This window comes from Lathyrus oleraceus, chromosome 6, assembly GCF_024323335.1.
Source record: "Lathyrus oleraceus cultivar Zhongwan6 chromosome 6, CAAS_Psat_ZW6_1.0, whole genome shotgun sequence".
NCBI lineage: Eukaryota > Viridiplantae > Streptophyta > Magnoliopsida > Fabales > Fabaceae > Lathyrus > Lathyrus oleraceus.
Window position 1 is genome coordinate 7550130 of NC_066584.1, and position 22349 is coordinate 7572478.

The 22349-nt window shown below is 33.4% G+C and overlaps 1 protein-coding gene across 1 annotated transcript; it reads right to left on the minus strand.

Moving 5' to 3' along the window:
* Positions 1–311: 311 nt before the first annotated feature.
* On the minus strand, positions 312–19633 carry LOC127092040 (type IV inositol polyphosphate 5-phosphatase 11). Its single transcript, XM_051030817.1, has 7 exons — positions 19454–19633; positions 15810–15940; positions 15636–15712; positions 15419–15544; positions 15132–15319; positions 14899–15036; positions 312–497 (listed from the first exon to the last, which is right to left on the minus strand). Exons 1-7 carry the CDS (start codon positions 19463–19465, stop codon positions 327–329), a joined length of 843 nt encoding a protein of 280 aa, XP_050886774.1. The 5' UTR covers positions 19466–19633; the 3' UTR covers positions 312–326.
* Positions 19634–22349: the final 2716 nt, after the last annotated feature.

Consider the following 22349-nt stretch of genomic DNA (forward strand, 5'->3'; position numbering starts at 1 on the left):
AATGCTCTATAGTAAAAAACTCCCTCAATAATATTTAGAAACAAATGATGAACGACTATCGTCCTAACATTTCCCATTTTTTCAAATTATCTCGTGTCTCCATCGTGACTAATTGGAAAATCTAGATAATTCACGTGTCTCCATCATGACTAATTGGAAAATCCAGCATTGATAAAAAAAATTCCATGTCTTTTTCTTCTTCATTTGTTTCAGTAAACTTTTTGTATTAATTTCACCCAACTATATATAATTACAATTTACAAAATGAATCTCATTACTATTATAATAATAATAATATAGAAACAGTATATATTTTAACCAAACATTTAGGATTCAGTTTGTAGGTGACGAAGTCTTAAACATATATGTGCCTTTACTGGTTTATGATCAGAACCGTATATTTGATCCAACGACTCGTACGAATGTAAGGTTGCTTTTATATTGTCTGAGTCTTCTATCTTGAACAGTATACGATCTGTCCACGCTGGTACTCGAACCTGTCAAATAAATACACATCAATAAAATCATTAAACGTCACCAAATCATATAATATATCCAAAACATGCCAGATTGGATCTTCTCATGTTGCCTGGAAAATAACATGAGGGAATATTGTTGGAATAATTGTTGATTTTTTTTAATCATTAATAGGTAAAAACTAACTAACTCATGTCTATTAATTAAGATTATTAGTTAATCATGTGTAACTTTTGCAATCTTCTTTTGAAAAATAATCTCTATACGTCTTAAGATATGCTTCATGTCTTTTAGTATAATAAATCGATAGATCAAATAAAAGATAAATGGAGTGAATGATATTTTAGAATTACATAAGTATTATTGTTCTGGCCAAAAAAACAATAAAAGATTGACTTTTCCGTTATTAATTAGGCAAAGTCCTAAATGATTGGTTCTGAGTGTCTGTTTTCGTATTTTGTCAGGTGATTATCACTTATCCCTTTCTTCTTGGGAAGTTCCTATTTATATGGTTTGAGTCATCCCTCATTCTTTAATGCTTACCTCCTTGTATCCCTCATAAAGGCAACCTCCAAATAACGTTTGTCGCACCTATAAGTATCGGATAACGTTATCCCCATTAACATCTGTAACTTTCATGTCATCATGGAATGTTATGTAACTGTCTCATGTGACTCTTCATATGGTATTGACCTTATGCCTGATTTGAGTACTATCATCTAACATACTTGCCTCTTAATACTCGACCCTCTCACTAATCAGTTTCAGGTAATCCCATAATATATCCTCTGACCATTATTCTAGTTTATTTTTAAAATCGTTGCAAAGTATTAGATATATTTATTTTTAAATATATATTTTATGAATATTATTAAGAACTGTTCGATTATGTCTCATATCTACGAAGAAGAAAATCACTATACATATTTGATGATTATGTTTTTTATTTGGAGGAATTTACTCAGTGGAACGCTATTTCTTTTTGTTTCTTTCGTATTAGATTTATTTTTCATAACTTTTGTCCTGTCTAAAATTTTGAAGTTTTAGATTTTGTCCTCATCGTTGTTGGATTTATTTTTTATGAGTTTACTTTCACTTATTGCAATGCACTTCTTTTCCCTTCATCATAACTTTATTTTAATGGCTATTTGTGGTAAATTTTTTAATAGAGCAATTATTGCAAAATCATGTTTATTTCTTTAGTTTTTGGCACACTCTCTAAGATGTACTTTTCTGTTTTTTATCTTTATTTTTGGCGTTACATTATTTATTTTGTTACGAGAGTATGTGTATTAACATGATTGGTTATATTTATATACAAAAAGTATCGCCATAGATGGTTTATAAGCAATGATGGCCAATTGGTCTAGGTTTGGTTTTTCAGCATGAAAGTCCCTGGTTCTATTCTCGGTAGGACCATTTTTTAAAATTTATTAATTTTTTGGTTGATAATGTATTCCCCCTTTTATTAATTTTTGGTTGATAATGTATCCCCCTAAATATATTGGGCTTGGCTCCACCATTTCTCTGATCACCCTTTTCTCCTTCTCCATCGCAGAATCATGATCTCATATATTCACCTCAAACTAAAAAGAAGTTGCTAAGAAGATGAATGATCATTAAAAGATGAGCACAACGGAAAATAATTAAGAGCAGCCTAAAAATACTAAGGAACAAAAGAAACATGAGAACTAGGAACAAGAGCAACATAATTAGGATATTAAGCAAGAGTACCATGAGAATCATGAGCACCACGAATGCAACAAAGAATAATCAAGAACAACCTAATAATACTAAGGAGCGAGAGAAACATGAGAACCCAGAACAAGAGCAACATGATTAGGATACTAAGCAAGAGTACCATACGAATCATAAGCACCATGAACACCAAAAATAGAATGAGCAATCTGATTTAGAAAGTGACAATAATGTGAGTCACGACAATAATCATAATCACCATGAAGAAAGTGACAACAATGACTCAGACTATGAGACCATGCATGATGAAACTCGTATGGTTTGATACACTAAGGAATTTATAAAAAAAAATACTTCTCACATTTCTAGAAATGGTAGTCCTACTAATGAAGCTAGTGTTGATCATACTCTTTCTAACAGGGATACTATCAATTAACCTCATATCCAACACAAAATAAGAGAAGAGAATAGTGATGTTTTCACTTTGATGCCTAATGTGAATCAACGCAAGTCAATTATCACAAAAGTTTAAGGGGATTCAATTAAGGATGATAAATGTGGATATACATATGTTGTATCCAAAAGACAAGACAATATAATAAGAAGAAATATACAAAAGATGATCATATAACCCACTCTAAAGTGGGTGCTAGTTTTAAATGTGAATGAAATGTCTTTATTGAAATGCTAAAGGAATTTATAATCTAGATACTATGTTGGTTTTTAAGTATCTTTGTCTGAAAAATAAACATGGTTTTATTTTGATATTTAATCCTTGGATTTTTTATGTTACATTTCCTAATAATTATTGTAGAAATTTGGGGTTTAAGCATTTATTTTTAAACTTGAGAAGCCATTATTTGCCTAATCTTTGAAGTTTAGGGGTCGATAGTTTGAACCCTTCAGTTTTTAGGATCTCATCAACAAGTTTCTTTTAATTTTTCTATGAGAAACAAGACTTTTCAAATGGGGTTCATCTATGTTAGTACTACTCATGTTCGTAGAAGAAATATTTGGTTTAAATTTATTTCCCTCCAACGGATTTATTCTGGACTTTGGTGTTTCATGGAAAAATTTAATGCGATTCTAGGTGTTGGTGAAAAAAATGGAAGGCACAATCCCAACGAGACCTTATGTGATAATTCCAATGTTGGTCTTATTGGAGATATGACTCCACACACAGAAAAAGGGGGGGGGGGTTCCAATGTTGGTCTTATTGGAGATATGACTCCACACACAGAAAGGGGGGGGGGGGTGTTACAAAAATAGTAGTTTGAAAACTTTTTAAGAGATTTGCAGCGGAAAGTAAATATGTAAAATTTAAAGAGTTAAGGGATAAAGAGATAACACTAGGAATTATAGAGGTTCGATAAAAAAGAAAAGACCAAATCCTCTCCCTAACATTTATTCTTGAGAGTATCCAATAAACCTTAAGAGATTTTAGTAGGTTGAACTCTCAAACCCCCTTATAAAAGGAAAATGAAGTTTCTGGTAAACTTTCAATAAAACAACGAATAATAGAGAGAAGCGGTTAGTCTTCCTTCCAAACGACGGATTAAAGTGGTTAGTCTTCTTTCCAAACAACAACTTGAAATGGATAGTCTTTAAGCTAAATTTGGATTTTACACAGGCTTATCTTGAACCTAGGTGAGCTTTTAATTTGGTATGAACTCATGAACCAAACCGAGATTTTGACGGGTTGATCACAAAGCTATGAGATTTTATACAAGGCTTATCTCAAACCTTATAAAGCTTTTAACCGGGGTGAAATTTTGAACCAAACCGGAGTTTTTACCAAGATAACAGATCACCAATGTGAGATTTTATACCAGACTGATCTCGAGCTAAAGAAATTTTTTGAATATGCTGAGCTTTCAAATCGAATCAGCGACTTAGTAACTAAATCCTAAACCAAAGATATTAAAGGGTTTAGATTTGAAGCCAAACAAAACAATCCCTTATGGCTAAATTATTCAATAAAGGTAAAAAAAATATTTCTTGGTGAATTTAAAGTACTACCCTTCCAGAATTACAAAGAAATCCTTACTAAATAAAAGGTCTTTCTCGGGAGCGCCACAACTCAATATAAGTGAGAGAAAGTTAAACAATGTTTTTAGAGAGAGAATAAGGTGTGAGATAGAGTACTCACAATTTTGAATGTGAAAATATGAAGGAATGGGCCTCTGTTTATAGGTTAGATGGTGGCACAAAAAAGGAAAGTTTCTCAGGCAAAATTAATGTATTAATCGATTGGCTTCTTGATTTAATCGATTTGAAGGCCTTGAATCAATCATTTAGGATGTTTAAAAAGGAAGGAAAATAGATATAGTTTTTGTCATTCATTATGAAATTTTCCTAATGCAAGGGCGACTTAGAAAGGATGTACACTTATCACCCTGACCCAAGGCCTCTTTCAATTATACCACTATATAGTCCTTCAAGCAAATGGGCTCGCAGAGTCCAAAGTATTTTAATCCCTAACTCATCTTCGGTCCTTCCCAGAAGTTTCGTCGAGGCTTTAGTTAAATACCTTGAGGCAAAACCTAGTTAATTCCCTTAGGAGATCTTAGTTGAGTCCCTTAGGCGAGACTTACTTGAGTCTTCCTAAAGAGACTTTGTTGAGTCTTTATAATGAGATTTTGTTGAGTCTCTCAAGTGAGACTTTGTTGACTCTCGTAGGGAGACTTAGTTAAGTCCCTCATGCGATACTTTGTTGAGTCCCTAGGTGAGACTTTATTGAGTCCCTCGGGCGAGACTTTGGAAAGATCCTCATGACGAAATGGCTCGGGGGGCAAGATCTTTCTTATGGAAATCTCGTTGTTTAATTACCCCATAGGCGACAAGGATTTCCTATGGAAGTCCAACAATGCAATTGCCCCGTAAGGCGGGAAGGATCTTCCTATTGAAATCCAACAATTAAATTACCCCGTAGAATGGCAAGGATCTTCCTGTGAAAGTCTAGAAATGTAATTACCTTGTAGAATGGAAAGGATCTTATTGTCTAAGTCCAACAATATAATTACCATGTAAGGCGAAAAATATATTATTGTGGAAGTCCAAAAATGTAATTACCCCGTAGAACGACAAGGATCTTCCTGCGGAAGTCCAACAAAGTAATTACCCCATAGGGAGGCAACGATCTTCCCATGGAAGTCTAGCAATGTAATTACTCTATAGGGTGTCAAGGATCTTCCAGTGAAAGTCCAACAATGTAATTACCCTATAGGGTGGTAATGATTTTCCCTTTGAAGACCAACAATGTAATTACCCCGTAGGGAGGAAAGGATCTTCTTGTTATAGTCCAAATATATAATTACCCTATAGGGCAATAAGTGCCTTCATGTGGAAGTCCAATAATGTAATTACCCCCATAACGCATTAATGATCTTCCTGTTGAAATTCAACAATTCAGTTTCATAGTCAAACCATAATAACTTGTTACAAATGAAATAATATTTTACAAGATTGTTTATAACTAGGTGACTCGTCATTCTACCAATCAACTATAATATTATCTCATATTGACTGAGTTCCGTGGTTTGGGAATGAGTCGCCCCTCAAATTCTTCAAGATTTTAGGCACCATTAGGAAGCTTCTGGTGTATACGATACGACCTCTCCCAATTAGGTCGTAGCACAAGATCACCTTCTTGCATTTCTCTTCAAACTAACCTAGAACTACTTTGGAATAATGACATTCTTGCATTTCTCAGATGTGGGCGACATCTCTTGTTTCGTCATGTAGGTCAGCGACACATCTTAACCCTACTTCATTTTCTTCCTCATCAAATTATGAGTGTCGCCATAATGGAGTGTCGATTTTGACTGGCAACATGTGTCCTCCCAATACACTAGTGTAAAAGGGCCTTCCTAATGGTAGAATGGGGGTTGTATGATATGACCATAGCACTCTGTGCATCTGCTCATCCCATAATAATTTGGCATCATCCAACTTCTTCTTGATCCTCTTTAATATTACCTTATTGGTTGATTCTACTTTCCTGTTCACATGCGGGTGGACGACTGATACGAACTTGGTTTGTACTCTCATGTCCTTGAAAAATTCGATTATGGTAGTACTGGCGAACTAAGTTCCATTATCTGGGAGGATGGTTTCTGGTAAGCTGAACCTGCACATAATCTTCTGCCAATAAAAGCGGAAAACTCTTACTATCGTGATCTTGGACACATCCTCGAAACATATCCATTTTGTAAAGTAGTCTAATTCTACGATAAAGAAATCTAGTTGGACAAAAGCTACATGAAAGGGTCTCAGAATGTCAACCTTACTAGTAAAATGGTTAGGGTGTCGTCGGGAATGAAGGAGTTCGATTGGTGCATGATGCAGATTAGAATGTCGCTGAAGTTTGTCACACTTCTTGATAAACACCATGTTATCCCTCATTAGTGAAGGTCAGTAGTAGCCTACACTTAAGAACTTATGGGCCAAGGCTCACCCATCAATATGAGTGCCAAAGACCCTTGATGAACTTCATCTAAAACCAAGGTGATTTTGTGTTCCCATAGACACCTTAACATATGAGTGGTTATTCCCATTTTATAGAGTTTCCTAGACATAAGAGTATAGTTTGTTCAATGCTTGCATATTTGCTTCGCTTCTAACTCATCTTGTAGTAATTTTCATGACTCTGGATAATGAGTTATATGCGTCATCCAACCGCCAATCATGGAGATGTCGATAGTGTTTGCCTCCCCCTCCTATATGCTTAGGGTGGCAAATGTATCTTGTATTACAATGCAATTGAACACATGCTTTCTTATAACTAGCCACCTTGGACAAGATACGTGCCTAAAATTATGTTATCTAGGCACATGCTCTATCTCAAAAGTTTTTAAATGCTCGGATAAGTGATATAACTTTTTCAAATATTTGTCAGTTGTCGTTCTTTTATCGAGTACTTACTGGTGACTTGATTTTACACTGTCTTGGATTCATTCTTGTCCTTTAAGGTCGACGCGCTTACTTCTAGGTTGAGGGGCATGTCGATGATGAGAGCCTCATATTCAGTCATATTATTGCTAGCCCTTAACTCAATATTTAATGATGACTCGATTAATAGGTCATTTGGTCCTTCTAACATTATCCCCAATCCACACATTTAACGTTAGAGGCTCCATACACCGGAAGGATCCAGACATGGGAAACATCATCACCAATTGGTGTACTGAGTTCTGCAAAAAAATATGTCAGGACCTATAACTTGATGCTTCCTCTAGGAATGTACTAGATGTCATTTTTCGAGAACTCAACTTCTTAAGACACCATTCTTCCGGATATATCTAGCTTCTTTAGGACTTGTCATATGGATAGTTTATCTTCAATAATATCTGATGTCCTTGAAAATAAGGTATGAGCTTTCTTGCAGTCACCACTACCACTAACACTAGCCTTTTAATTCTTCTGGTATCGAGCCTTAATTCCCCTAAACAATTTGCTTACAAAATAGATAGGCATCTCCACCTTATATTTTTCTTGGATAACTACCGAGCTTAATGACTGGTCAGTAAGAGACAATTAGAAATATAATGGTTATCATGCTATTGGATATGTCAGGATAAATGATGATGCTAAGAACACCTTCAACTTCGAGAATGCATGCTTGCATTATTATGTCCATTTGAATGTTTCCTTTTTCTTTAACATCGCGAAGAAGTGGAAAGCCTTGTCACTTGCAAAAGAAATAAAACGAGAAAGGGCGACTAGTCACCTAGTTAGATGTTGAACCTCTTTGACATTGGAAGGACCCCTCATGTCTACGATGGATTGGCATTTATTTGGGTTCACCTTTATGCCTCATTTGGTGAGCATGAAACCAAATAATTTTCCTTCTTGTATGCTAAACAAACACTTGGCTAGATTCAGACACATGTTATAACTCCTAACTTACTCCAGGATATCCTCTAAGTCTATTGCATGAATCTCCCCTTCCGATGTCTTCACGATCATATCATTACTGTAAACCTCTAGATTATGTCCTATTTTCTTTGAGAACGCCATGTCCTCGAGCTTCTGATAGGTGGTTTTAGTGTTCTTAAGCCCAAAATGCATGACATTGTAGTAGTAGTTAGCATGGTTAGACATGAACGTTGTATTAGGTGCGTCAATGGGATCCATCTTAATCTAGTTATAACTTGAATAGGCATTCATGAAACTCAATGTTTTGTAATCGTAGGATCCTTGTATCAAGTGATATATGCTAGGGAACGCGTACAAATCTTTGGGATATGTCGCATTGAGGTCAGTAATATCAACGCACATATGCCACTTTTTTGATGCCTTCCTTACCAAAATCACGTTAGCCAACCATAAAGGGTACTTGACCTCTGTTATAAACTCGACGCTTGTCACCTTCTGGACTTCCTCGTCAATGGTGATTTGCTTCTCTCTACCAACCTTACATTTCTTTGACGTACTTGTTTAACTGAAGGGTCTATGGTGTGGCGATGACACACCACTATGGTATTTATACCGGACATGTCAGATGGTGCCCATGCGAACGCGCCAATATTCTTCCTGAGCAGGGTGGTCAAATCCTCTTCTTCAGACTCGGACAATGGGGTGCCCAGCTTAGTGACTTGGTGTCACCGAGGCCTAATCTTGACCTCTTTTAAATCTTAGGTTGGGTTAAGCCTTTCATTTTCTTCCCTTAATCTTGGATCTGAGCTTATCGTATCAACGTCGTCCACTTCAGGACGAGAGATGGAAGTTAGGGTGAGGGGTTCCCCATTACCTCCAGGATTCTCAGGTAACATTTTTGGGAGGTCGTCCGATCCCCTTTAACCATACTTACGCATATGTTAGGTAGTGGATATTTTAGGCTCAAGTGGATGGTCGACAAGACCGCTACTAACAAGTTGAGAACGAGCCTTCCTAGGATGATATTGTAGGGGTGTGGAATATACTACAAGATGCTTCACCTTAATGCTTCTAGTGCTCTCCCTTGAGACGAATGTTGTTTCCAGGGTGATGTGACTCTTGACTTGCACCTGCTCGCCTGACAGGCCGACTAGAGACGATGATGTGGCTCTTGACCTGCACCTGCTCGCATGACAGACTGACCAGAGACCCTTGGAAGGATCTAATGTTATTGGGATCCAATTCAGCCCTTAAAAGGCGCTCCAGAAAAGTATGTATACCAAACTGCCAAGGTTGATTAATACTCGTTTCACATTCTAGTTGGTGTATTAAATCGTAATGACCATGAGATCATTATTATAGGGGCGTGCTCCAATCACATCTTCTCTTGAAAAGGTGATTCTGGGTTCAGGGTCCCTATCGGAGGTACTGAGAGCTTTTATAGGCATGGTGCTTGCTATTAACATCTATCAGGCATACCTCATCCAGGAGGAGCTAGATTCTCCCCCCTCCTGGCGAAACCCATGACGATGGTGTTGGTTGTTTTCTTGGAACTTCGCTCGAACATCCTCGTGAGAAGATGGTAAAATCAATTGTGAGTAAAAGATAGGTGTGATTTATGTTAGTTTTACCATGGTCCCACAGTGGTTGCCAAATGTACTCGCTAAAAGTAAAACTGCATGAAAATCCCTAGAAGATAAGGGTTGGCAGAGGCTTTAGGGTGATTATGGTATTGAGCGATGTTGTCAAGATCGCGATCCAGATCGTGGAATCACACGATTTTGCGATCTCAATCATCTCCACCGATCTGGATCGCAAGCAAGATCGTTTTGTGGAGAAATCACGACGAAATTAATTGGTTTCGAAATTTGAAGGTAGAATCCCGTAAATCTGGGCTTAGTTATCCGGGTCAAGTGCGACCCGATTTACGATCCGTGTGTTATAAATACGTAAATACCTGCTTTTTTTTCAATAGCTTTGAATCCTAATGGTTAGTCTTATGTAAAATCGGCGACGACACATACTTCATCTTTCTCAAATTTTGCTGTCGGAGAAGAAAATGTGAGTTGCTCTGTTTTTGTTTTCTTGTTTGTCTCTTATTTTTCTGCATTTCATCTTCCACTTGAGTTATTATCTTTATTTTAATATTGTTTATTGTTTGGCTTGACAATGTGTAAGGACTGATATGATTTTAATATTGTTTATTATTTAGCTTGGCAATGTGTAAGGATTGATAGGACGTGACTAAGATAGGATAAGTCAGATTTTCTTATTAGTTCTCATGATGTACTTTAATATAATATATATAATATAATGTACTCCAATATAATATAATATAATAGTTGATGAATTCTTAAACCATGGAACATATATAATACAATGTACATTAATAAAATATAATAGTTTCACGCCTCAATTCCGATGTAATATTTTTAGAGATGTTGCACTAACATAACTATTACAGTATATAGCCATCACTATTCACTGCAATTTTATTTCTTTAGATCACGTGTTATTTTTTAAATTGATTTTATTACAACTTTTATTCATACATATAATATAATATAAAAATAAAAATATTTTTTTTTATGTTACAAGTAGTAGTTAGTGACATTATATTGCAACATTTTATTTGTTAAATTATATTACAAACACATAAATATAGGTTAGAAAAAAGTTATTTATCTTTTTAAATTTGTTTATTTATTTACTCTTTTTATAAAAATTGTTTGTCTTTTTTAAATTTATTTATATATATTTGTAAGATATTTTTTTTACACTCTTTTTTGTTTGTTTTATATTACTATGTGTTTTAATTTTCAAAAAATATTTGTATTTTTTAATTTTTTATATAAAAGTTATTTGTCTTAATTTTTTAATAGGACAAATGGTTGGTGGTAGTAGTACGTCGCTTCCTCCTTCAACAAACTCAAGTGTTAGAAATGTGAGAAATAAGAAAGTTGCCAAAAATGCTCCTGGTCAAAGGCAAGATGTGGCATGGGAACATGGCACTCCCGTAAATGATGGATCAAGAAAGATCAAGCGCAACTATTGTCATAATGAGTATAGCGGCGGTGCTTTTCGATTTAAGCATCATTTAGCAGGGACAAATAGTAATGTTGAACCTTGTGTGTCTGTTCTAGATGAAGTTTGCAAACAAATATGGATCATTGTTCATAGATTGCAAAGCAAACTCATCAAAAAGAGAACTCTAAGTGAAGATGTAGTAGAGGTTGATGTGGAAGATTGTAAAAGAAAAAAAGTTGAATCTTCTGGTCTTGCAAATATTTTCAAGAGGGGGATAACTTCTCAATCAACTATCAACGATGCTTTTAAAAAAAAGAGAAGGAGGACACTAACTTACAAGTTGCAACTTATTTTTACAACAATGCTATCTCTTTTAACGTTGTAAAAGATGAAGAATTTATAAAGATGTGTGAAATGATTGCCCAATATGGTAAAGGATATAAACCACCATCTTACCATGATATTCGAGGTAAATATTTAAAGAAAAAAGTTGAGTCTATAAATAGGATATTGGTGGAGCATAAAGCTGCGTGGAAAAAGTTTGGGTGTACAATAATGACGGATGGATGGACTGACCAAAAGAGGAGGACTATCATAAACTTTTTAGTCAATAGTCCTATGGGTACTTTTTAAAATCAATTGATGCATCTAGCATTTCAAAGACAGTTGATAAAGTTTTTAAAATGATGGATGATATTGTTGAGGAAGTGGGGGAAGAAAATGTTGTCCAAATTATAACAGACAATGCTGCAAACTACAAGTTGGCTGGACAAATGTTGATGGATAAGGAATAAGCTTTATTGGACACTTTGTGCAGCTCATTGCATTGATCTAATGTTAGAGGATTTTGAGAGCAAGATACCTATGCATAAGGAGATTATTATTTCAGGTAAAAAGATCACAACTTACATTTATGCTAGTACTTGTCTTATAACTTTGTTGCATCATTACACTGAAGGAGGTGAGCTGATAAGACCTGACATCACTCGCTTTGCAACACCATATTTGTGTTTGGGTTGCTTGAATGATAAGAGGGGAGGATTGTATAGGATGTTCACTTCCAAGCAATGGAAGGATAGTCAATTTTCCAAGACAAAAGATGGAAAATTTGTTGAAAATATAGGCACAAACAAGGACTTTTGGAAGAATTTGATTATTTGCCTTAAGGGTGCTTTTCCATTACTTAAAGTCTTGCGTATGGTGGATTCTGATGAGAAGGCAACCATGGGCTATATCTATGAAGCAATGGATCAAGCAAAAGAGGAATTACAAACTAGCTACAATAATAATAGAAAAAGGTATAATTTTATAAAATATCATAGATTAATTTATTTGATATAAAAAGTATAATAGTATTTATTTATGAACTAACTTAATCTTTTCTTTCTTAAGCTACCAACCATTATGGAAAATTATAGATAACAGATGGGACAAACAATTGCATAGGCCTTTGCATGCTTCAGGCTATTATCTTAATCCAATTTTGCATTACAAACCTAATTTTAAAGTAGATAATGAAGTGAAACAAGGAATGTATGCATGTTTAGAAAGAATGATAGGAGGAGACATGGATATGGTGAATAAAATTGATGGTCAACTTGAGGATTTTAAGAGTAAAAAAGGATTCTTTGGGAGTGAAATAGCTCAACGTGGACTAAAAAGCAAGACACCAACTCAATGGTGGGAATCTTACGGTGATGCACACCCAGAGTTGCAAAACTTTGCTATTCGTGTTTTGAGTTTGACATGCAGTTCTTCTGGCTGTGAGAGAAATTTGAGTGCTTTTGAAATGGTATATTTTTTAAATTTATCATATATATTTTTCATAGCTACTATATGTTATGCATTTTAATTTAATATTTCCCCTTTTTAGGTTCATACAAAGAAAAGAAATCGGTTGAAACAAAAGACTATGAATGATCTTGTGTATGTGATGGTAAATACAAGATTGACCAAGAATAAGGCTGAAAGGAAAAAGCGAGATCTAACAATTGATGATTTCCAAGATGATGATGATTGGTGGTATGTTGCTGAGGAAGAAAATGCAGGTGGTAATCATGTAAATGTGTCTGATTTAGATGAAGATTTGATGCAAAGTACTGGTGCTAAATCAACTGGACATGTAGATGAATTTGATGTCCTTGAAACTATAGAAAGTGACAATGAAGAAGGAAATGCAGATGAAGGTGATGAAGGAGATGATGAGGGTGATGATTATGATGGAGGAGATGATGAGATTAATGAAGATGAAGGAGTTGACATTATAGGGAAAACTCCAAATTATCGGCGCCTTTGTGATTTGTACTAACCTCTATGATTTTGAATATTTTATTTTATGGAGTTTGTTATTTTAAGTTAAGATTTGAGATTTTTAATTTTATGGTTAAGATTTTTCAATTTGATGGTTTGTTATTTAATATGCAAACTTATATACTATTTAATATAAATAATATAAAATATTTTAAGTATTTTTTTAGTAAAATCTTACTATTTTGGTTACGGTCTTATGTTTTACGATTTTGTTATTCCTTCTCGATCTTATAAAATTAATTGAGTAAGATCTTTCTATTTTAATTACGATTTTATATTTTACGATTTTAATGTCTCCTCCCGATTTTATGTAAGGTCTCGATCATGACAACATTGATATTGAGAACTAGCTTACATGAGGTGGGAAACTATTGTATCTGTGTATTTTCTCTATGTGTTATTAGTTAGAGTTCATCCCCAAAATATCCTAATATTGACATATTTATATTCTCATGGGTCTAAAATTGGATCTTCTTAGAATGTAGCAACCACTCTAGGAATGTGTTATTGATCCCAGAAATCAAGGAAATGTATTTAGAACCCATAACTTCTTATGTAATAACTGTTGATCCAATTTACGCCTTTCACACAATCGCGCATTATTGACAGAGAAATCAGAGGTCTAGGCGGTGTATCCAAAAGGGGGACGCTAAAACCAACAGAAGGGCGCTCAACCTAAGGAAATGGCGACTTAGGAATGATGTATACTTTTCACCCCACCCCAAGATTTCTTCCAATTATATCATTATAAAGTAAAATTTATTTGATTTCTTATTTACTTGATTTCCTATATTCACATTTCTTTATCCATATTCATTTATTGACATTATTTACTTTTATACATGTATTGTAAAATAATCATCGTTATAATCATTATCATGTCAGAGTAGTTTTGCATCTTGGGATAGTGAAAACTCTGATGATATTCTTATATGAATTATTTGTAAAATCTCATTATTATTGGATAAAATAATATTAATATAGCATTGTCATTATTCGTCCTTGTAAATATGTATTTTATATGATAATAGATGATTGGACGAAATAGAGAAAATGAAAGTTCATTATCCAATAAGATATAATTATATGTAGTTGCAAAAATGGAAATCTAAATATGTCTTAATGAATTTTACTCTCGCAAATATATAGTTACATAATATTAGAATAATCTGATGAGGTGGAAAAAAGAGAAGACCCATTATCTGATCTATAAGGCTAGAAAAGATTTATTTATGAGATTTCTTTTTTTTTTAAAGGACACTTGCATCAATGAATCTTTGTCTATACTAGATAGTGAGATATGCATAGTTGAAGAATTTCTTAGTGTGTTGTCGAATTTCATCGAGGAGGTTCGATTAAAAGCCATTATAACTCATATACATGGTCATCAAATTTGTTAGGATGCAAATTTTAAATATATTATTTGCTACTATGATTCTCTTCCTACAATCCATTTAATTGATATTGATTTTCATCTTTTAAAATGAACTCAAAAATGTTTGTACGTACCTTGTAACTTGTGTCATAATTGCTACTTCCTTTATTATACTTATATGTTGGCTTGAATGTCAATGTCCCCTCACAAAATCCATTGAAAATTTGTCCTTCTCCAGCTTGTTGCAAGAGTTGATCATTATCATGCAACTCCTAAAACGAAACAAAGAAATAATTATGTATATTATGAATTCATAATTAAGCTGCAAACTCATTCAAGTTCAACACATGAATGATGATTTAATTACATAGTGAAGGTCTTTGTCTATTAGGTTCCTAGCCGGATATGTATCGATCCCTTGAAGCCTATAGTTAAGATCTCCTAACCAAATTGTCACATGAGATGGTCTTGAATATGGATTCCATATCTTTGAGAAGAGAGTGTGTGATATATGCCTGCATTCAGCATTTCTTTCTTCCACATTGTAACCATGAGCTGCAAAAATGATTCATCAAATATTCTCAATAAGCAAATTCGAAGTTAACCGTGATCTTAAATAGAGAGACCAAAACTGAAATATCTTTATATAGTTACCAGAGAGGTGACAGGAGATGAACATCAAACGTATTCCTTTGTAGTTAATACGAATTGCTACAGCGCCTTTTTTTCTTCCGATTATTCCTCCGCATCCCCCTATAGATTGTTTGTCCACCTTCAATTCTACATGCAATTAAAATTAATCGTGCCGTTTAGCATACATTAATAATTCTTAGTATAAAATTAACCATATGAAATATTATAAAAAGGATACCTTGAATGAATGATTCTGCATTCTTTGGTCCAAACAAGAACAACTGCAAAGATTGCATTGTAACTTTACCTATCAGGCTTCATGTCCAAAAGAAGAAAAGGTAGAAAATTTCAATAAGTTTACAAGATACACATATGGTTGCATTATGAGAAAAATATTTGGCTAATATCTTACGTGTGAGTTTCATCCAAAGCTGTTGAAAGCATGGTTGCGACTTTGTTTCCAGGAGCCTCTTGCAATCCAACAGCAAGAAGATCGAAGTCGTGGCTTCCACCAACCATCTCAGCTAAATCTTCAAAGGAAACCTAATACACCAAAAATTCATAGACATACGTGAACAACTGCAAAAATTTCTGAGCAAGTGATGGATGTTTTATTTTTCTGGTGAGTTAGGTTGGATTTGGTTGACAATGGAAAGAAGATAAAACAAAATTGAAAAGGACTATACACAAAGATGCCATGCAATTTACGTACAAGCAACTTTGTCTGTGGGTGGAAATCTTAAGTCTAAATAATACGCTGTGGAATGTTAATTTCAACCAATTACATTCAGATTTGGTTCAAGATAATCAAAGTCTTTATTATAATTTTTTGAAGTTTTTCTAAGTAAAATGATTGTATTATGACAGTAGAAGTACTCCAACTCGTGATAATTAATGAGTAATAAAATATAGTTCAAGAATTGTGTGTTAGGGTGTGATTTTGAAGTAAGAGTGTTGAGAGTGATTGGAGATTTTTAAATGTGAGATAGAACTATTAGAGTCTATTTTAATAATTAAATAATAGTATTTTAATTGAATTATTTAATTAAGATGGAAAAATGGAAGATTTGGGGACAAAGTGTCAATTATGAGAAATAAAGGGAGGAAGAAGGTTACTAAGTGAGAGGTTAGTTTGTGGTTTCAACTAGATTAACCCTGACAATATAAATTAGGAGCATAATCTAAGTTTGTGAGTTTTTATCGGTACGTAGAAACTTTGTAAAAGAGGCTAGAACACTAAGGGGAGAGGAAAGACTTAGGGCCTGTTCGATTTGATTTTGTAAAACTGTTTTTTTAGTTTTTAAAATTTGAAAATAAGAAAATTTGTTTGATAGTCTAATTTTATAAAATTGTTTTTGAAAACTATTCTCTATTGAGAGTTTTAAAAACTAAAAACTAAAACAGGTTTTAGAGGTTTTGGTTTTTGGTTTTTAGTTTGGAAATTATGATGAGGAAAATCAAGGAAAAGTGGTACACTTTTTAAAACGATTTTTAAAAGTAGAATTACCAAACATGTTATTTTATTGTTTTTCTTCAAAACTCTTTTAAAATTGATTTATAAAATAGTTTTTAAAAACTATAAATTTTTCAATTTTTAGATTTTAGAAACCAAAAACAATTTCTCCAAACAAGTTTTTAACTTTAAAATTTTTAAAACGATTTTTAAAAACAGAGCTACCAAACAGATTTTATTCCATTAGTTTTTTTAAAAACAATTTTTTAAAACTGATTTATAAAATCATTTTTAAAAATAGAAAATCAAAACTCAATCAAACGAGCCCTTAGAGTTGGAGAAAGAAGACTCAATCAAACCAGAATTTTCATTGATTGCTATGAATTGAGGTAAGGGAGAGAGTGAATTCAATAATGAATATATGTTTAAGGGTATAATTGAGGAGTCATTAACCTCTAATAGGCTTTGTATGAATGTGCATGTTTTGTTGTATTTGTATAGGAATCTGAAATTTGATTATCAATTGGTGTTGTAGTATGTTTTTCATGATCAAATTTGTGTACATGTGTGTATGAGATTTTATGTTTTGATGTGTTAATATGTTTTCACCATTGTTGGATTTTTAGAATTTTGGATTCATGATAAAAGCTTGGAATAATTGATGATTATGCTTGCTAATTGATATATATATATATATATATATATTATATATATATATATATATATATATATATAATATATTATATATATTATATATATATATATATATATATATATTATTATATATAATATATATATATAGAGAGAGAGAGCGAGAGAGAGAGAGAGAGAGAGAGAGAGAGAGAGAGAGAGAGAGAGAGAGAGCGAGAGAGAAGAGAGAGAGAGAGAGAGAGAGAGAGAGAGAGAGAGAGAGAGAGAGAGAGAGCGAGAGAGAGAGAGAGAGAGAGGAGAGAGAGAGCGAGAGAGAGAGAAGAGAGAAGAGAGAGAGAGAGAGAGAGAGAGAGAGAGCGAGAGAGAGAGAGAGGTTGTGTGATGTTAATATATTGATTCTCTGTTGTTTTTCGATCGATTTGAGTATCTGGAATGAAAATCGAAGTTCCGATATGAACTCCATTGAAGAAAACATAATTTTGCATTTTGCAGGTCGATGGCTAGTGCTATGGTCAAGGCAGGTAACCTGCTATGAGCCTTACGTAGACATAAATATAGTTTTGGTCATAACTTGAGTTTCAAAACTCGGATTGAGAAGCAGTTAAAAGCTTTGGAAAGCTAGCGTATAGAGCTACATCATGGTAGTGACTTGTAAGATCAATTACCATGTTTGAATGATCTATGATTATATGTTGTGTTGAACGATTATAAGTTGTGATAAGTATATGATGTTGTGTGAGTAGGATGATTAATGGTTTATGCATAATCTTGAGATGAAGGATTGTCATTTTGAGTGTGTTAAATGTATGAATTAACATGTAGTAATTGATGTATGGTCTAATTGGTTAATGTTCTGGATAGAATTAGGATGTTAGAGTAAATAATCAGATTTCTGCATTGAACTCCATTGAAAAAGACAAATTCTACTATCTACAGGTCGATGGCAGGCACTGTAACACCCTAATTCCCCGAATCCACATTTTATAAAAATAACTCAAATAAAATTCACAAATTAGAGTGTCACCAAACCATAAACTTCAAAACCAAAATAGTCATATAAACACACAACGAAAAATAAACAAAGTTTAAAATAAAGCCTAATCAACCACTCCAACAAAACAAAATAAAAGCATCACACAATGACAAATTACATTGCATACCTAGTGTTACATATCAGAGCGACTCCTCTAAGAATAAATTATAAAAGCTAAAGGGGACCTAGACGTTATCCCTTACTCAGTAATTACTCCTGTATCTGGTTATCAGTACTCCGAGGAGCACAAACGCCACAATAACAAACAGGAGGTGAGAATACATCTAACAACTATTAACGGTGAATAACGATAATACATGATAAAGGGGAGGTCGTCTGATCCCCTTTAACCATACTTACACACATATTAGGTAGTGGATATTTTAGGCTCAAGTGGATGGTGGACAAGACCGCTACTAACAAGTTGAGAATGAGCCTTCCTAGGATGATATTGTAAGGGTGTGGAATATACTACAAGATACTTCACCTTAATGCTTCTAGTGCTCTCCCTTGAGACGAATGTTGTTTCCAAGGTGATGTGACTCTTGACCTGCACCTGCTCGCCTGACAGGCCGACTAGAGACGATGATGTGGCTCTTGACTTGCACCTGCTCGCATGACAGGCCGACCAAAGACCCTCTGAAGGATCCAATGTTGTTGGGATCCAATTGATCCCTTAGAAGGCGCTCCAGAAAAGTATGTATACCAAACTGCCAAGGTTGATTAATACTCGTTTCACATTCTAGTTGGTGTATTAAATCGTAATGACCATGAGATCATTATTGTAGGGGCGTGCTCCAATCACATCTTCTCTTGAAAAGTATTGTATATGAATATAAATGGTGATGATCCGACAGTAGAACCCTAATAACAAGTGCTCCATGATAAAATATATATTAAAAAAATTACATGCATGCACCTGGCCATTCATATTCCATGTGAGTATGGAGATGCAGAGATTTGATGTGGTGAAGTTACATGCTTTATCAACACCAACGGTTCTTATTCCAACATGAGAGTTCGAAGTCTGATGATGAACAAAACCTGTTGGCCTTCTCTTCGATCTTAATTTTCTTCTGCGAATTTTGGATCATATATACATAATTTTCAATGGTTAAAAATTTCTGAGCAAGTGATGGATGTTTTATTTTTCTGGTGAGTTAGGTTGGATTTGGTTGACAATGGAAAGAAGATAAAACAAAATTGAAAAGGACTATACACAAAGATGCCATGCAATTTACGTACAAGCAACTTTGTCTGTGGGTGGAAATCTTAAGTCTAAATAATACGCTGTGGAATGTTAATTTCAACCAATTACATTCAGATTTGGTTCAAGATAATCAAAGTCTTTATTATAATTTTTTGAAGTTTTTCTAAGTAAAATGATTGTATTATGAGAGTAGAAGTACTCCAACTCGTGATAATTAATGAGTAATAAAATATAGTTCAAGAATTGTGTGTTAGGGTGTGATTTTGAAGTAAGAGTGTTGAGAGTGATTGGAGATTTTTAAATGTGAGATAGAACTATTAGAGTCTATTTTAATAATTAAATAATAGTATTTTAATTGAATTATTTAATTAAGATGGAAAAATGGAAGATTTGGGGACAAAGTGTCAATTATGAGAAATAAAGGGGAGGAAGAAGGTTACTAAGTGAGAGGTTAGTTTGTGGTTTCAACTAGATTAACCCTGACAATATAAATTAGGAGCATAATCTAAGTTTGTGAGTTTTTATCGGTACGTAGAAACTTTGTAAAAGAGGCTAGAACACTAAGGGGAGAGGAAAGACTTAGGGCCTGTTCGATTTGATTTTGTAAAACTGTTTTTTAGTTTTTAAAATTTGAAAATAAGAAAATTTGTTTGATAGTCTAATTTTATAAAATTGTTTTTGAAAACTATTCTCTATTGAGAGTTTTAAAAACTAAAAAACTAAAACAGGTTTTAGAGGTTTTGGTTTTTGGTTTTTAGTTTTGGAAATTATGATGAGGAAAAATCAAGGAAAAGTGGTACACTTTTTAAAACGATTTTTAAAAGTAGAATTACCAAACATGTTATTTTATTGTTTTTCTTCAAAACTCTTTTAAAATTGATTTATAAAATAGTTTTTAAAAACTATAAATTTTTCAATTTTTAGATTTTAGAAACCAAAAACAATTTCTCCAAACAAGTTTTTAACTTTAAAATTTTTAAAACGATTTTTAAAAACAGAGCTACCAAACAGATTTTATTCCATTAGTTTTTTTAAAAACAATTTTTTAAAACTGATTTATAAAATCATTTTTAAAAATAGAAAATCAAAACTCAATCAAACGAGCCCTTAGAGTTGGAGAAAGAAGACTCAATCAAACCAGAATTTTCATTGATTGCTATGAATTGAGGTAAGGGAGAGAGTGAATTCAATAATGAATATATGTTTAAGGGTATAATTGAGGAGTCATTAACCTCTAATAGGCTTTGTATGAATGTGCATGTTTTGTTGTATTTGTATAGGAATCTGAAATTTGATTATCAATTGGTGTTGTAGTATGTTTTTCATGATCAAATTTGTGTACATGTGTGTATGAGATTTTATGTTTTGATGTGTTAATATGTTTTCACCATTGTTGGATTTTTAGAATTTTGGATTCATGATAAAAGCTTGGAATAATTGATGATTATGCTTGCTAATTGATATATATATAATATATATATATATATATATATATATATATATATATATATATATATATATATATAATATATATATATATATATATATATATATATATATATATATATATATATATATATATATAGAGAGAGAGAGAGAGAGAGAGAGAGAGAGAGAGAGAGAGAGAGAGAGAGAGAGAGAGAGAGAGAGAGAGAGAGAGAGAGAGAGAGAGAGAGAGAGAGAGAGGTTGTGTGATGTTAATATATTGATTCTCTGTTGTTTTTCGATCGATTTGAGTATCTGGAATGAAAAATCGAAGTTCCGATATGAACTCCATTGAAGAAAACATAATTTTGCATTTTGCAGGTCGATGGCTAGTGCTATGGTCAAGGCAGGTAACCTGCTATGAGCCTTACGTAGACATAAATATAGTTTTGGTCATAACTTGAGTTTCAAAACTCGGATTGAGAAGCAGTTAAAAGCTTTGGAAAGCTAGCGTATAGAGCTACATCATGGTAGTGACTTGTAAGATCAATTACCATGTTTGAATGATCTATGATTATATGTTGTGTTGAACGATTATAAGTTGTGATAAGTATATGATGTTGTGTGAGTAGGATGATTAATGGTTTATGCATAATCTTGAGATGAAGGATTGTCATTTTGAGTGTGTTAAATGTATGAATTAACATGTAGTAATTGATGTATGGTCTAATTGGTTAATGTTCTGGATAGAATTAGGATGTTAGAGTAAATAATCAGATTTCTGCATTGAACTCCATTGAAAAAGACAAATTCTACTATCTACAGGTCGATGGCAGGCACTGTAACACCCTAATTCCCCGAATCCACATTTTATAAAAATAACTCAAATAAAATTCACAAATTAGAGTGTCACCAAACCATAAACTTCAAAACCAAAATAGTCATATAAACACACAACGAAAAATAAACAAAGTTTAAAATAAAGCCTAATCAACCACTCCAACAAAACAAAATAAAAGCATCACACAATGACAAATTACATTGCATACCTAGTGTTACATATCAGAGCGACTCCTCTAAGAATAAATTATAAAAGCTAAAGGGGACCTAGACGTTATCCCTTACTCAGTAATTACTCCTGTATCTGGTTATCAGTACTCCGAGGAGCACAAACGCCACA